The sequence below is a fragment of the Bison bison genome, unplaced genomic scaffold (assembly GCF_000754665.1).
Source record: "Bison bison bison isolate TAMUID 2011002044 unplaced genomic scaffold, Bison_UMD1.0 scf7180017864285, whole genome shotgun sequence".
NCBI classification, from domain to species: Eukaryota; Metazoa; Chordata; class Mammalia; order Artiodactyla; family Bovidae; genus Bison; species Bison bison.
Window position 1 is genome coordinate 2,297,087 of NW_011494857.1, and position 13,532 is coordinate 2,310,618.

A 13,532-nucleotide genomic window follows, 5' to 3' on the forward strand; every position below is an offset into this window, starting at 1 on the left:
TCGCTGCAACTGGAGAAAGCCCAAGCAAAGCCACGGAGACCCAGCACAGCCAAAAATCAGTAAATAAAAGAGGGAGTTTCCGAAGGCACTCACCTGGCACGTGTCAGCCCCACTGCTGTCGCTGGCACAGACCATGCTGTCCGTGACTTGCCCTGGGTAGGCTTTCTCACACTGATCCTGAGGAATGATTTTTACTTCTGCGCAGTTGAGAGTGTCAGGAAACTTCTCTGAGGGAGCAGAGGTTGTAAGTCATCAGAGATAGCAATCCTTTCCCTCCATCTCTGTCGGGATCTAACCTCCCATCCGTGCACCCACAGCAGCACAGGGCTTTCTGAGACATCTCACGGGAGGGCGTGTTCTCCTCTCATCACAGGAAACAAAGCCACGGCCCCTGCTGTTTCTTTTTCTCCACCCAGAAAAGGACCTTTGGACCCTACTGTTTGTTTCTTGCCCTGAGGTCATTTTCAAATGAAGGATCCGGTGACTGGGGGACCTGGAAGCGCCCCTCTGTGACACCTCTGAATCTTTCCAATCTTCCCATTCCCAGACCACCAGGTCCTCCATCTCAGCTCTGTCCTACTTCTTCCAAATATCACCTCTTCCTAGAAGCCTTCCCTGATTATTCTAACTACAACACCCCATCTCCATCACTCCCTTTCCTCTCACCGCCCCCCCCCCCCGTAATATTCCATTATAGCACTTGGCTACACCTAATATTTCATTTTATATGTATTTGTTTATTGTCTATCCCCCCACCTAGCGTGCAGCTCCACAGGCTTTGTATGGTACAATACCTGAGGAATATCAGATGCTCACAAAGTAAGCGCTGAATAGATGATGGGCAGTGGAACTAGTTTTTCTTATTAACTTTTGAGAAACAGACTTCAGAGGTAAAAGTTTACCTGGTACCCCTAGGTACCAGAAGCTATATGCCCAGAATCTCATTTAATCCTCACATGAGCTCTTGGAAGGAGGGAGTCATTCATTCCTTCATCCATGCATTCCTTCAACAAATCCTGGTCACCACCCTGAACACTAGGAACATACAATGCAGAAAACAGATATAATCTGAGCCCTCGTGGAGCTTAGAAACCTATTGGATAATTATCCCCATTTTGTAGCTGAGCAAACTGAGGTCAAGAGATGGGGAGGGACTTGTCCAGAGAAAAGGGGCAGAATCATGGTTTGAACTGACCTGCCTGATTCATGAGCAGGTAGGTTTCCACAGCAGCCCATTGTTTTCTTAGGAGTCACACAGGCAGGGACCTGAATCCTGATTTTTGCTTTCCTAGCAAATCATATCACCTCTGAGCTGAGCCCCAATCTCTTCATTGTGAAGCAGGGCAAAGGGCTCCCTGAACTCTGAAGCCCCAGAGGGAGGACCTCAGTGGAGTCCAGACTTGAGTCAAGAAAGAGGAGGGAGCTGGGGATCTAGACTGAGTGTCCTGGGGGAAAAAGGCCCGGACTCCTGGGTGTGGCAGGATCTGGGCCCAGAATCTTGGGTTCAAGATGGAGAAGAGGGAGCCTGTTTTCCTGGGCCACTGAGTCCCTGTATCCCAAGTCTGTTGTGAAGGTTACGTAAAACTCTAAACAACAAAATAGGGCTTCCCTGGTGGTTCAGACAGTAGAGAATCTCCCTGCCAATGCAGGAGTCCCAGGTTCAATCTCTGGGTCAGAAAGATCCCTTGGAGAAGGGAATGGCTAACCCACTCCAGTGTTCTTGCCTGGAGAATTCCACGGACACAGGAGCCTGGCGGGCTACAGTCCATGGGGTCACAAAGAGTCAGGCTCGACTATCAACGAACACTTTGACTTTCTGTACAACAGAAAATCTCACAACTCTCCACCTTAAAGGTGGAGGAATGCATTCACTCATCCACTCTTCATTCATCCATCCACATTTCTGAGCCCTATTAAACAATCTGTTTCCTTTTTCCCCATCATGCCTATCAATATTCTGGTCTTGAAGGTTTCTAACGTGGACCGCCCGTGACTGTCAACCTCACAATCACGTTCCCTTCCTTATCTGCTCTAGAGGCAAAGCGTCGCCAATGGCTTGGGGTCCACTGGGCCAACCAGCTCCTCCTCTCCCTCCCACTACCTCGGGGGCTGGTGACAGTGCCCCAGCCTGAGATGGTGCACTTCTGGCCGACTTGAGGGCAGTGATCCGCCAGCTTGATGGGCTTCACTTTGGGCCCCAGGGATACCCGACCACGTAGTTGAATGAGCATCATGTCGTAGCTGTGGTTGTTCTTGCTGTTGTTGTAGCAGGGGTGCGGGATGGACCGAGCCACGGCCCTCTCTTGTTCTGACTCATCCTTTTTCTTCAGGCTGTGCTCTCCCATGCGGACCATGTATTTCCTGTGACGATGGGGGTGGTTGGGCACCCAGGCAGGGATCCGGGCTCCCGGCCCCCTCCTCTCTGAGACCCAGGTCCCCTCTTCTCTCAGACTTCCATTCTCAGAGACCCGCTCCCCAGCTCACCCCTCCTGAAGCAAAGCCCCAGGCCGCTCTTTCTCCACCCCCTCTGCTGCAGGAATCCACTCACTTTTTTTGACAGTGTGCTGCTGTAAGAACCCAGTTGTCCTCTATGAGAACACCCCCGCAGATGAGCCGGACACCCTGGAACAAGGCAGTCTGCCACGGCTGAGAGTGGGGCTTGCACTCCTTCCCTTCCAGCACCTTGTTCTCTTGTGCCCTCACATGTCCTGGAGGCAGGAGGGAGACGTTTGGGGCAGGAAAACACAGTGGGTTCAAAAGGATACACACGCATACACCCTCCTCCGGCGTCTGCCGCCTGGCTTGCACATGCTGCTGCACAGATGCACACATACACTCATGCAAGGCCATGAGTCACCAAACACGGAGTCGCACACCTGAGCCTGCGTGCACCCGCCCCGCAGACTCGCGTGAATATCTGCGCCCTTCAGCAGGCAGCCCCGCTGGCTTTGGTATGCTCCTGCAATACCCAACAGAAACTAACACATTCCTACCTGCTGCCACGTGTACCAGGCCTCCACCCTCTGGAAACCCCACAGGAACTCCCACATGTCATCTTGCACTTCCCATCTCCCCACAGGCCGCCACAGGCACCCACGTAGCCACCATCACAGTGTTCCCCCAGGCTCACGTGCTCCACCGATGCCTTCTGGGCCCCCTCACCTGCCTGGGATTCCAACAGCAAGAGCAGGAGCATCCAGATCCAAACTGCAGCAGGTGAGGGACGTCCCATGGTGGGACCTGGGAGATGAGAGGACAGGGCTGAACGGAGGCGGAAGGAGGAGACCAAAACCCTAGTGATCTCGGGATTGGGGTGGGGAGAAGCAAGATCCTGAACCATTCTTCTGGGTCTTGCAGGAAGCAGGAGCTGAGGACCCAGTCTCGGGTCTGAAGGAAAATGAGATGGGGTTCCAGATTGCTGAATCTGAGTTGCTGGGAGCCCAAGGGGTTGGATTCCCACATTCCAAGGAAGGAGGGAGTCAGGGTCTCCGACTCCTGGGTCTGAAGGAAGAGCCAACTGGAAGCTGAGACTCCTAAGTCTTGGAAAGCATGGGACTGGGGTGCTGATTGCTGGATCTGCAAGGAGGAAGGGATCTGAGGTTCTAGGGGAGGGGGCGGGGGTCTGATACCCTGTGCCTGAGAACTTTGGCATCTCACCTTATAGAATTGAGGGGGCGGGGTCACCTACTGATTCGGACCCAGAGGAAGAGCTCCCAGTACTTCAGCTCTGCGTGCCTGGTACAAGATCCTGGAGCCTTTTAACTGGAATGGCCCGCCTCCAGATCCAACTCCTCCCACCCGGGAGCCGGCCGAGCACCGAGGAACTGGAACCCTGGGTATGGCTGAGGAGAGGCTGGGGGGGCTAAATGGGAAATCTTGAGGGAGGAGGGGCTGGAATCTCCAACTCTTGAGGTCTGGGAGGGAAGGAGCTTAGTACTGTGACTCCTGGGTCTGAAACAGAAAGGAATGCGTGCCCAGTCTCCTGGAGCTGAGGGAGGAGGGGCTGGGGGCCTGGGCTCCTGGGCTCCTGGGTCTGAGGGAGGAGGGGCTGAAGGCTGAATTCTTAAGGTTATTTTTTTGGAAGGAAAAATTCGGAGCCTGGGTTTTTGTGGGAGGAGGGTGCTGCCAATAATCCGAATGGGAGACAAGCCCGTCTTCTGGGTCCCAACTTCTGAGGGCGGGGCGCCCCGCCCGCTGGCTGCCCCCTATGAGGTCCAGATTCCGGGAAGGCAGGTTTGGGAGGCGCTGTGACCTGGTTTCCCCTTCCCCTGGGGGCGTCGGGACCGGCCCAAGCAGAGCCCAGGAGCCTTGCTGCAATAGGGCTGATGGAGCCAGACTTAGGCAGGACCTACTCTGGGCAGCCATGAAATTAACAGACGCTTACTCCTTGGAAGGAAAGTTATGACCAACCTAGATAGCATATTAAAAAGCAGAGACATTATTTTGCCAACAAAGGTCCGTCTAGTCAAGGCTATGGTTTTTCCAGTAGTCATGTATGGATGTGAGAGTTAGACTGTGAAGAAAGCTGAGCACCGAAGAATTGATGCTTTTGAACTGTGGTGTTGGAGAAGACTCTTGAGAGTCCCCTTGGACTGCAAGGAGATCCAACCAGTCCATCCTAAAGGAGATCAGTCTTGGGTGTTCACTGGAAGGACTGATGTTGAAGCTGAAACTCCAATACTTTGGCCACCTCATGCGAAGAGTTGACTCATTGGAAAAGACCCTGATGCTGGGAAGGATTGGGGGCAGGAGGAGAAGGGGATGACAGAGGATGAGATGGCTGGATGGCGTCACCGACTCAACGGACATGAGTTTGAGTGAACTCCAGGAGTTGATGATGGACAGGGAGGCCTGGCGTGCTGCGATTCATGGGGTCGCAAAGAGTTCGACATGACTGAGCAACTGAACTGAACTGAACTCCGGGCTTATGGGGAATCGCAACACAGCGGCCGTGTTCCCTCTCTGCCGTCCATCGCCCACGCGATGCCCATATTTTATCCTACAAAACTGGCAGAAGGAAGGCCGGACTCCGCACGTTTAATGCAAAATTGTCCCTTAGATCGGCGGGGACTGAGCGCCTCTCCCAACTTCTCTCCTCTCGGTCAGTCCCCACCAGTATGAACACTCTGGACACGCCCAGGAAGGGGCCAAGGTGCAGGATGGTGGGAGTGGGAAGAGACTAACCCACTGCCTGAGTTCCATGTAGCGGAAGGGACCCTCCAGTAAGGCGGGGTCGCTGACGAAGGAGGTGGGGCTGTAAGGGGAAATCTCATTGGACAAAGCTCTGGAGGGAGACATTATTTATTAATTAACTTATTTATTTGGGGCTGTGCTGGATTCCCCTTGCTGCCTGGGCTTTTCTCCTGTTGTGGAGCCCGGGCTCTCGGTGCCCCAGCTTCTGTAGCTGCGGCGGGCGCAGTGGGCTCAGCAGTTGCCGTCCCTGGACTCCAGAGCGCAGGCGCAGTAGTTGTGGCTCCAGGACTCTGGTTAATCCCGGGCACGTGGGATTCTTCTTCCCAGAGCAGGGATCGAACCTGCGTCTCCTGCATTGGCAGGCAGATTCTCTACCACTGAGCCACTAGGGAAGCACCTGAAGCTATTTAGTAGATGTCTTTCCCAAGGTAGACCGCAGGGGAGCTATTCTATGGGGGCGGTGCCAGTTCCTGGTGACTCAGAGATGCGGCCAAGAAGGGCGGAGGTGTCTCCCCGCTCCTTTCAACTGGGGGGACAGCTATACAGTTCACGCGGAACCCCAGGTCTGAATATCCAGAAACCGGGAACTTGAATATCCAGAAGGCCTCTCCAGGCCAGGAGAGGCCAGGGGCTTAGACCATTGAGACTGGAGTCTTGCAGTTCCACCTGCCCTGCCCCACCCTCCAATCCTGGTCGTCCAAGGCGCGAGGGTTCAGTTGTCCTCCATGGTTTCTTGAATCCAGTCCAGGTAGTGGCACACACTTGTATAGACGGCAGGGCGCCGGGGCCTGGAGCAGGGTTCCGAGCCCCCGGACACCACACCGGCCAGGGTCCCATTGCAAACCAGGGGGCCCCCAGAGTCACCCTGCACGCGGAACAAGAGCAGAGAAACTGTTAGGCCCATCCACTCAGGACCTGACACAAGGCATTTGCTCCCTCCGAGGAAGCTTCCAGTTCCCTTCTCCTCCAGTACCCAGACGTCCCGGTCTCCAGTTCCTCCTCCCTCAGTCGTATCCAACCGCTTTGTGACCCCATGGACTGTAGCCCGCCAGGCTCCTCTGTCCATTGAATTTTCCCAGCAAGAATACTGGAGCGGGTTGCCATTTCCTCCTGCAGGGTATCTTCCCAACTCAGGGATGGAACCCACGTGTCCTGTGTCTCCTGCATTGGCAGGCAGATTCTTTACACTGAACCACCTGGGAAGGCCATAGACGCAGGAGTAAAATCTCATGGCCCCCACCTCCCCCAAGGACCTAGCATCGTGGATCCTAACCCCTCTTCTCCCAGGACATAGAGTCCAACCCCCAGTCCCCTCCTCTTTTAGGTCCAGGAATCCTGGCAGGACTGGTCACCACCCGCCGCCCTTCCCAAGACCCAGGTATCCCGGATCCTTCCATGCTCTGTTCTAGGAAGTCTGGGGCTCCAACTGCCTTCTCCCCCAGGACCCCAGAGCTGCTGCAGGATGCCCACCCCCGTCCTTCCCAGAGCACGTCTCACCTGGCAGGAGCCCCGGCCCCCCTCCCACAGGCCTGCACAGAGCATGCTGTCGGAGATGTGGCCTGGATACGCTCGGCGGCAGAGTCTGGGCTCCAGGATGCTGATGTTGGCACACTGCAGCGTCAGTGGGTACTCCACTGTGGGGAAAGAAGGTCCGTGAAAGGTCAGCAGCTGTCTCCATCGCAACTCAGCACCGCCCTCTGCCCCACTTTCCGAAGGCGGACCCACCGAGCCACAGCCCGAAACTCTCCAAGACAGGAACAAGTGAGAAAGCAACAGAATCACAGCGTGGAGGAGAAACAGATGGAGACGAAGGGGAGAGGGCCGAAGAGAGAGAAAGAAAGACTCAGAGAGCCAAGAGATGAGAAGAGTTATGTATAAAACTCACACAGAGAAAAAGAGGGACCTTGATGGGAAGATAGAGACCACTGTAGGGGAAAGAGAATTCTCAGAGGAGGCAATGAAGAAATACGGAGAAACAGACTTAGAGATGGAATCCCCTGGTGGTCCAGTTGGCTAAGACTTCACATTCCCAATGCAGGGGGCCCAGGTTCGATCCCTGCAAGGAACTAGATCCCGAATGCTGCAACTACTGAAGGGCACATGCTCTAGAGCCTGTGCTTCGCCTGGATCAGCCACCACAATTAGAAGCCTGAACACCACAGCTGCAGGGGAACTAACTCCCCACTCTCTGAAACCAGAGAACGCCCACATGCAGTGACAGAAACAAATATAACAACAACAAAAAATGTTTTTTAATAAAGAAAGAGACCAAGAGACATCCAGGGAGAAAGCAGTGAGATCGAGGGGAGGAGACATTTGCAGTGAGATGGCCCTCGATGGAGCCTGAGACTAGAGATGGGGAAGTGGGGGAGGGGCTGTCTAGGGAAACAGCGGGCCTTGGGGGAGAAACGCAGTGAACCAAAGAACCCACATGTTGTCTGAAGGGCACAGCCTCCACTGAATTCTGCCGAATTCTGCCTAACAGTGGTCGTTGTTTTAGAAATACGGACCCAGCATTGTCAGTTTTGAATTTTTCAAGCAAATCAAGAAACTTGGCTTTTATATCACATCGCTCAGGTTTTAACTGTTGGCAGCCACAAACTGACGTTTTTGTTTTTGTTTATTTTCATGGCCTTTTGAAAGCCACTACTGCTGTGGCAAGCCAAATTTGACTAATGGATGTGCTGATTTCTGACTCTGAGTGAGATAGACCTTATTTCAGTTCTGAGATGAACGTATTTTCACATGTAAACATCTCTGAAGTCAAGATGTGCCTTCCAGTAAATGATGTCATATAGGGATGGATGGGGACTTCCCTGGTGGTCCAGTGGTTATGAATCCATCTGCCAGAGCAGGGAACGTGGGTTTGATCCCTGCTCTGGGAAGATTCCACTTGTCGCGGGGCAACTAAGCCCATGCACTACAACTTCTGAGCTGGCTCTCTAGAGCCTTCGAGCTGCAGTCACTGAACCCATGTACCCCAGAGCCTGCGCTCTTTGCAACAAGAGAAGCCTGCACAGCACAACTAGAGAGGAGCCCCTACTGCTGCTGCTGCTGCTGCTGAGTCACTTCAGTCGTATCCGACTCTGTGCGACCCCATAGACAGCAGCCCACCAGGCTCCTCTGTCCCTGGGATTCTCCAGGCAAGAATACTGGAGTGGGTTGCCATTTCCTTCTCCAAAGCATGAAAGTGAAGTCGCTCAGTCGTGTCCAACTCCTAGCGAACCCATGGACTGCAGCCTACCAGGCTCCTCCGTCCATGGGATTTTCCAGGCAAGAGTACTGGAGTGGATTGCCAGAGAGGAGCCCCAGCTTGCCACAACTAGAGAAAGCCCTAGCACAGCAACAAAAACCAAAAATAAATAAGAAGGAATAAAATTTTTTAAAAAAGAAGATAAGTGAGAAACATTGCAAACGTGTCCTTTCAGCTATCGGTACTTCCGTGTATTTTGTAAGAAAAGGATGGCTGAAACCTGTTTTTCTTTTTCTCATTCTTAGTGGGTTGTAAGATAATGGTGCATCTTATCATTCATAGCATTTAGATCTGATGAAATATATGGATGCATAGACAGATGATAGACAGAACATACAGATGGAAAAGCAGAGACAGAGGCAGAGAGGGGCTTCAGCCCCCTGGCATGAGACATCAGGGTGTCTTCAGTGGGCAAGGCTGTACCCTTAGGACTAGACACGGCCCCCCAGCCTGAGATGAGGCACTGGGTGCCTGGGGAGACGCAGGTCTGGCTGAGGTTGAGGGGTTGTACAGCAGGGCCTAGATGTGCCTTCCGGGGCAGACGAACCAACATGATGTCATTGTTGTGGTCCTGGGCAGTGAGGTCCTGGTTGAACCCAGGGTGAGGGAAGAAGTCTGTGGCCCGGAACAGCTGCTCCGGACCTTCCCATTTCCAGAGGTGGTGCTCCCCAAGGCGGACCCACAGATACCTGTTGGACAGGTGTCAGAGGTCAAGGTGGGAGAAGGCGAGGTGTCTTCTCGGGCCTGATCCTCTTTATTCTGACCACCGGGATGCTGTGTGACTCGCAAGCCACACACCCTCTCTGGTCATCTGTGACCCACAGGGCTGCGTGACTTTAAGCAAGGCACACACCCTCTCTGGGCCCTGCTTCCCACTCCGTCCCTTTGCCTCGACTTTTGTAGCTCTCCGCCAAAGCTCACACCTCTTCCTCACCCCATGTCAAGTAAACCACCTTCCTCTCTGCCCCACCTGGAGCCGCAGTGGTGACCTGGGTCCCCTGGAACCATGGAGGCAGGCGAGGCCTCCGCCCACCACCCAACAACAGCCGCACAACCTGCACGCACAGGTCTGGTGGCTTCTGTGGGGAGTGGCGCTCTGTGTTTTCGTGTGTGTATGTGGAAAGGGTGGGATATGGAAAATCCCCAAGCTAGGCTCATTTGTGGCCTCAGACTTTTCCTGTCTGCTACATCCCTCATCTCTCAATGCACTTCTTCCTGAAATCTGGTCTCAAACCCTCTCCCTGCAGTGGCAGAACCCACTTGCTCTGCTCTGGGTTCATGCCCTGGACAGCCAGGGACCCTCAGGGTGTCTACATGTCCATCCCCCAACCCCTGACCTCTGACATTAGGGACCAGGCTAATGACTGAGAACTCAGGGTTTGAGGAACATAAGGTGTTAGTTCTGTCTTTTCCCTCTCTGTCACACTGTTGCCTTGGTTTCTGTGTCTGGGAAGTCAGTCCCAACCCCACCCCGCAGCCCCGACTTGTCCCTGCTCCTGAATCTCCTGCACCTCCATGTTTCTGCTTCTCCCCTCTGTCTTTGGTACTGAAATGTGGCCCTTGTTCTCCTAGCCTGATGTACAGGCCTGAGCTAACGAGGCTCCAGCATGGAGTGGTGTATGATGGGAAATTCTCACAGAGCAGCCTGGGTAGCCCCTATGCTTCCTTTCTAGAGGGAAAATATCCAACAGGAGTCATGGCCCCTTTCCCCAGATAATATAAAAAGGATTTCTGCATCAGGTAGATTCCAGAATTCTATTAGAATGCCCAGAATCTAAGATTCTAAAATTCTAAGGTTCTAATACCTTGGAAACCCACAATTTTAGTATTCTATGAGGCTCAAGCTCTAGTATCTTAAGAATTTGAGATTCTAATGTTTTTTATTTCCCTGAATCAAAAAGTCCAAGATTTTTAAATTATCTGAATTAAATCTAGGTCATAAAAACCTAGGGTTCTGATATTCTGGGATAGTAAAACTAGAATTTCATCATTATAGAAATCTAGAAATCTGTGATTTTTAGAAGTATAAGAATTTAGGTTTCAAATAATTTGAAACTCTAGAATTCTCTTGGTTAACACTTTGGGGATTTTAGAAATCTTGAATGATAGCATGCAGGAATAGTAAATCCACCAGATTCTAGACATGTATAAACATAAGTTTCTAGAATTCTCTTGGTTCAAGATTCTAGAATTCTACAAGCCACAGTATTCTAGGACACTGTAATTCAGACTATAAGCTTCCCTACTCAATGAACCTAGCTAGAATACTTTGAATCTTTGAATCTAAGATCGTAGGGTTGTGCTATCTGACACAGTGATTGAGCGCTTAAATGCAACTAGTCCAAATGGATATGCAACGTACTTGTAAAATGCAAGCCTGGTTTCAAAGGCTTAGTATTAAAAAAAAAAAAAAGACTAAACTATGTCATTCATAAGAATTTAAAATTGATTACATGTTGAAATAACATTTTGAGTATGGCAAGTTAAATCTATTATTAAAATTAATTTTACTCTTTTTTTTTTTTTTTTCTTTTTGCCTTTTTGGTGTGTCTGCTGGAAAACTTAAACCTTCCTACATGGTTAGGGTTCTATTTCCATTGGATAGTGCTGCTCTAGACTACTCAGATTCTACCTGTCCCTGAATCTACGTTTCTCCAATTCGGCAACATCACTAATGTAATTACTTACTTACATTAGTGTAAAATCTCCTGGATGCAAGATTTTAGGAATGTACAGCTCTGGATTTTTCCAGGTCAGAGTCTAGGCATCTAGGAGTCTGAGTGAGTGAAGATGATCAGTAATCTCCCACTCTGCAACCCCATGAACTATAGACCACCAGGTCCTCTGTTTATGGAATTCTCCAGGCAAGAATACTGGAGTGGGTTGCTTTCCCTTCTCCAGGGGATCTTCCCGACCCAGGAATCGAACCAGGTCTCCTGCTTTGCAGGCAGATTCTTTACCGTGTGAGCCACCAGGGAAGCTCATCTAAGATTCAAAGTTTCAAAATCTACACCCTGAGGACCAGGTTCTTTAGCATGCTAGAATTTAGAGAGTCAGCTCTCTGTCATTCTAGGAGTTGAACTTTGGGGAACAGAAGTGGAGGCTTGGCCCTTCCTGCCCATGGCTCCCTCCCTCCTCTACAGAGGTCCGCAGCCCTCTCTCTCCTGACCTCCAGCCCCGTCCGGGTCACTCACCGTTTGCGGCAGTGGGCAGCTGTGAGCAGCCAGCGGTCACTGATAAGGGTCGCCCCGCAGAAGAGGTGGGTGAGGTAGAACAGCCCAGCCTGCCAGGGCTGTGAGTTGGGGCGACATTCCTTGGCCCCGATGGCTCGGGTGTCTGCCCAGCCCTGCCCTGGGGTGGGGATGGGAGGCAGAAGGGTTATCGGAGAGCCAGGTGGGAGGGCTCGGGGACAGACTCTGGACAAAGGGCCTGATGGAAGGGTCCCGGGGGGGCCATGGAGGGGAGCATGATGGCGGGAACCTCACCTTCCAGGAGCGAAAGCAGAGCACAGAGGAATCCCAGCCTCATGGCCTCTGGAGTGCCTGGATCTTCAAGCCTGTGCTCAGTGGCCCTGCTTCTTTATGGTAAGCCATGCTGTCTTCCTCCTTGGGGCCGCCCCATGATTAATCTGGGTTGGGACATGTCCCAGGGAGGAGGGGGAAGCCCAGGGGCCCTCACTGGGGGCCGTGAGGAGGCAGACTGCACCGGTAGACCCTTCGTCAGGATGAGCCAGGGGCCGGCAGCATCAGGGGTCTGGCGCAATGGGGGAGGAGCCCTGGGTGAGGCTGTCCTTCTCAGGTGGGCTTTCCAGAAAGGGCAGCCCTGATTCACCCTGACTTCGGGGTGGCAGCATCCGGTTACAGGATATTCTGTGGCCTGGAGGAGGAAGAGAGAAAGGAGGAAGGTCCCTAAGGCAGAGTCCTAGCATGGAAGCAAGTTCATTTTGAATGAAGTTGCAGTGGGCTAGGACCAACGCACTGGGCAGGCTGGAGCGTTACCTAGCATGACCTCCCGGGAATCAGACTAGGAGTGGGAGAAAGAATCAGGACTCAGAGGGAAGAAGGCAAACCAGCCAGCAGGATGGGGGTGAGGTAGGGGAAGAGGGAGAAAGAAGAAAAAACAAAACAGGGAGACAAAGACACTGAAGGATGCAGGTGAGAAAAAGAAAAAGAGACAGAAATGCTGTCTGGCGTGGCAGAGACTACAAAGGGAGCTGCACACCCACAGAACCCTCCCTGCCATGGGGACTTGGACCCCTTCCCACGAGGATAAAGGCCTCTCCCAGGAGGTTGAGAAATATGATCCCATCTGGGTTAACCTACTCTTGTCATAACCTACTTCCGTTTTCACATCTCTACCACCCCAAGGATCCAGGTGCCCAGCCTAGCTGGTACAGCACTTTTCCCATTAATATCACCAGATCTTGGCTAAGTCCTGAGAACATGGTTTTGTTTCTTTTCCACCCATCTCCATCTTTCCAGTGTCCTTCGTATCACCCCATCTTCCCTGCCTCTCTCCCCATCCCTCCTTCTCACCAGATGAGCTGTCCCTTGAGGGCCAAGCCCAGATCTGACTCATCTCTGTGTTCCTCGCATCACCCTGTTCAGGGGTGGGCTCATGGAGGCCTCAGGAGATGTTAATTGAGTAAGTGAATGTCTTTCTCCATATCCTTGTTAGTAGTGAACTTCTACTCATCCTTCACAACCCAACCTAAATGCCCCCTCCTCCAGGAAGTCTTCTCTGATTCCTCTAGGCAGAGTACATCTTTTCCACACTGGGCACTTCCACCCTGGCCCTTTTACTTTCTGTTGCTGTAAGACTGATTATCAAGCTTGGTCTGGGCTCCCTTGAATGTGTATACTTCACCATGATGTAGTGGTTTGGAGCATGGACTCTGGAACTGGACCATTTGGGTCCAAACCTCAGTGCTGGTCATTATTAAGTGTGTGATCTTGGGCAAGTCACTGAACCTCTCTCAGTTGCCCCATCTACTAAGCAGCAATAATAACTGGGGCTGTGGGAGGATTAACACGTATGGAGCACAGCAGTGGTAGGGATTCAATAAACATGCCTGTCTCCCTTCTAC

The 13,532-nt window shown here is 52.3% G+C and overlaps 2 protein-coding genes across 2 annotated transcripts in view; both read right to left on the bottom strand.

Moving 5' to 3' along the window:
* The window catches only part of LOC104995699 (kallikrein-8-like), a 5,272-nt gene extending 2,040 nt beyond the window's left edge, over positions 1-3,232 (bottom strand). The window contains exons 1-4 of the mRNA XM_010849672.1: positions 3,163-3,232; positions 2,549-2,708; positions 2,102-2,361; positions 94-227 (exon numbers count right to left, since the gene is read on the bottom strand). Of these exons, the coding sequence (XP_010847974.1) occupies positions 94-227; positions 2,102-2,361; positions 2,549-2,708; positions 3,163-3,232 (624 nt within the window). The remainder of the gene's footprint in view (positions 1-93; positions 228-2,101; positions 2,362-2,548; positions 2,709-3,162) is intronic.
* Positions 3,233-5,905: 2,673 nt separating this feature from the next.
* Positions 5,906-11,974, bottom strand: LOC104995700 (kallikrein-9). The gene is made up of 5 exons (XM_010849673.1): positions 11,932-11,974; positions 11,641-11,797; positions 8,870-9,135; positions 6,691-6,827; positions 5,906-6,058 (listed from the first exon to the last, which is right to left on the bottom strand). The coding sequence occupies exons 1-5, from the start codon at positions 11,972-11,974 to the stop codon at positions 5,906-5,908; spliced, it is 756 nt and encodes a 251-aa protein (XP_010847975.1).
* Between the last annotated feature and the right edge of the window lie 1,558 nt (positions 11,975-13,532).

Bases quoted from the DNA above. Each gene is read 5' to 3' on its own strand.
- LOC104995700 (XM_010849673.1), bottom strand. From the start codon at position 11,974: ATGAGGCTGGGATTCCTCTGTGCTCTGCTTTCGCTCCTGGAAG. The intron at 11,798-11,931 runs GTGAGGTTCCCG...TCCCCACCCCAG, and splicing joins TCTGCTTTCGCTCCTGGAAG to GGCAGGGCTGGGCAGACACC. The intron at 6,828-8,869 runs GTACAGCCTTGC...CTTTCCCCACAG, and splicing joins GGCCGTGTCTAGTCCTAAGG to TGGAGTACCCACTGACGCTG.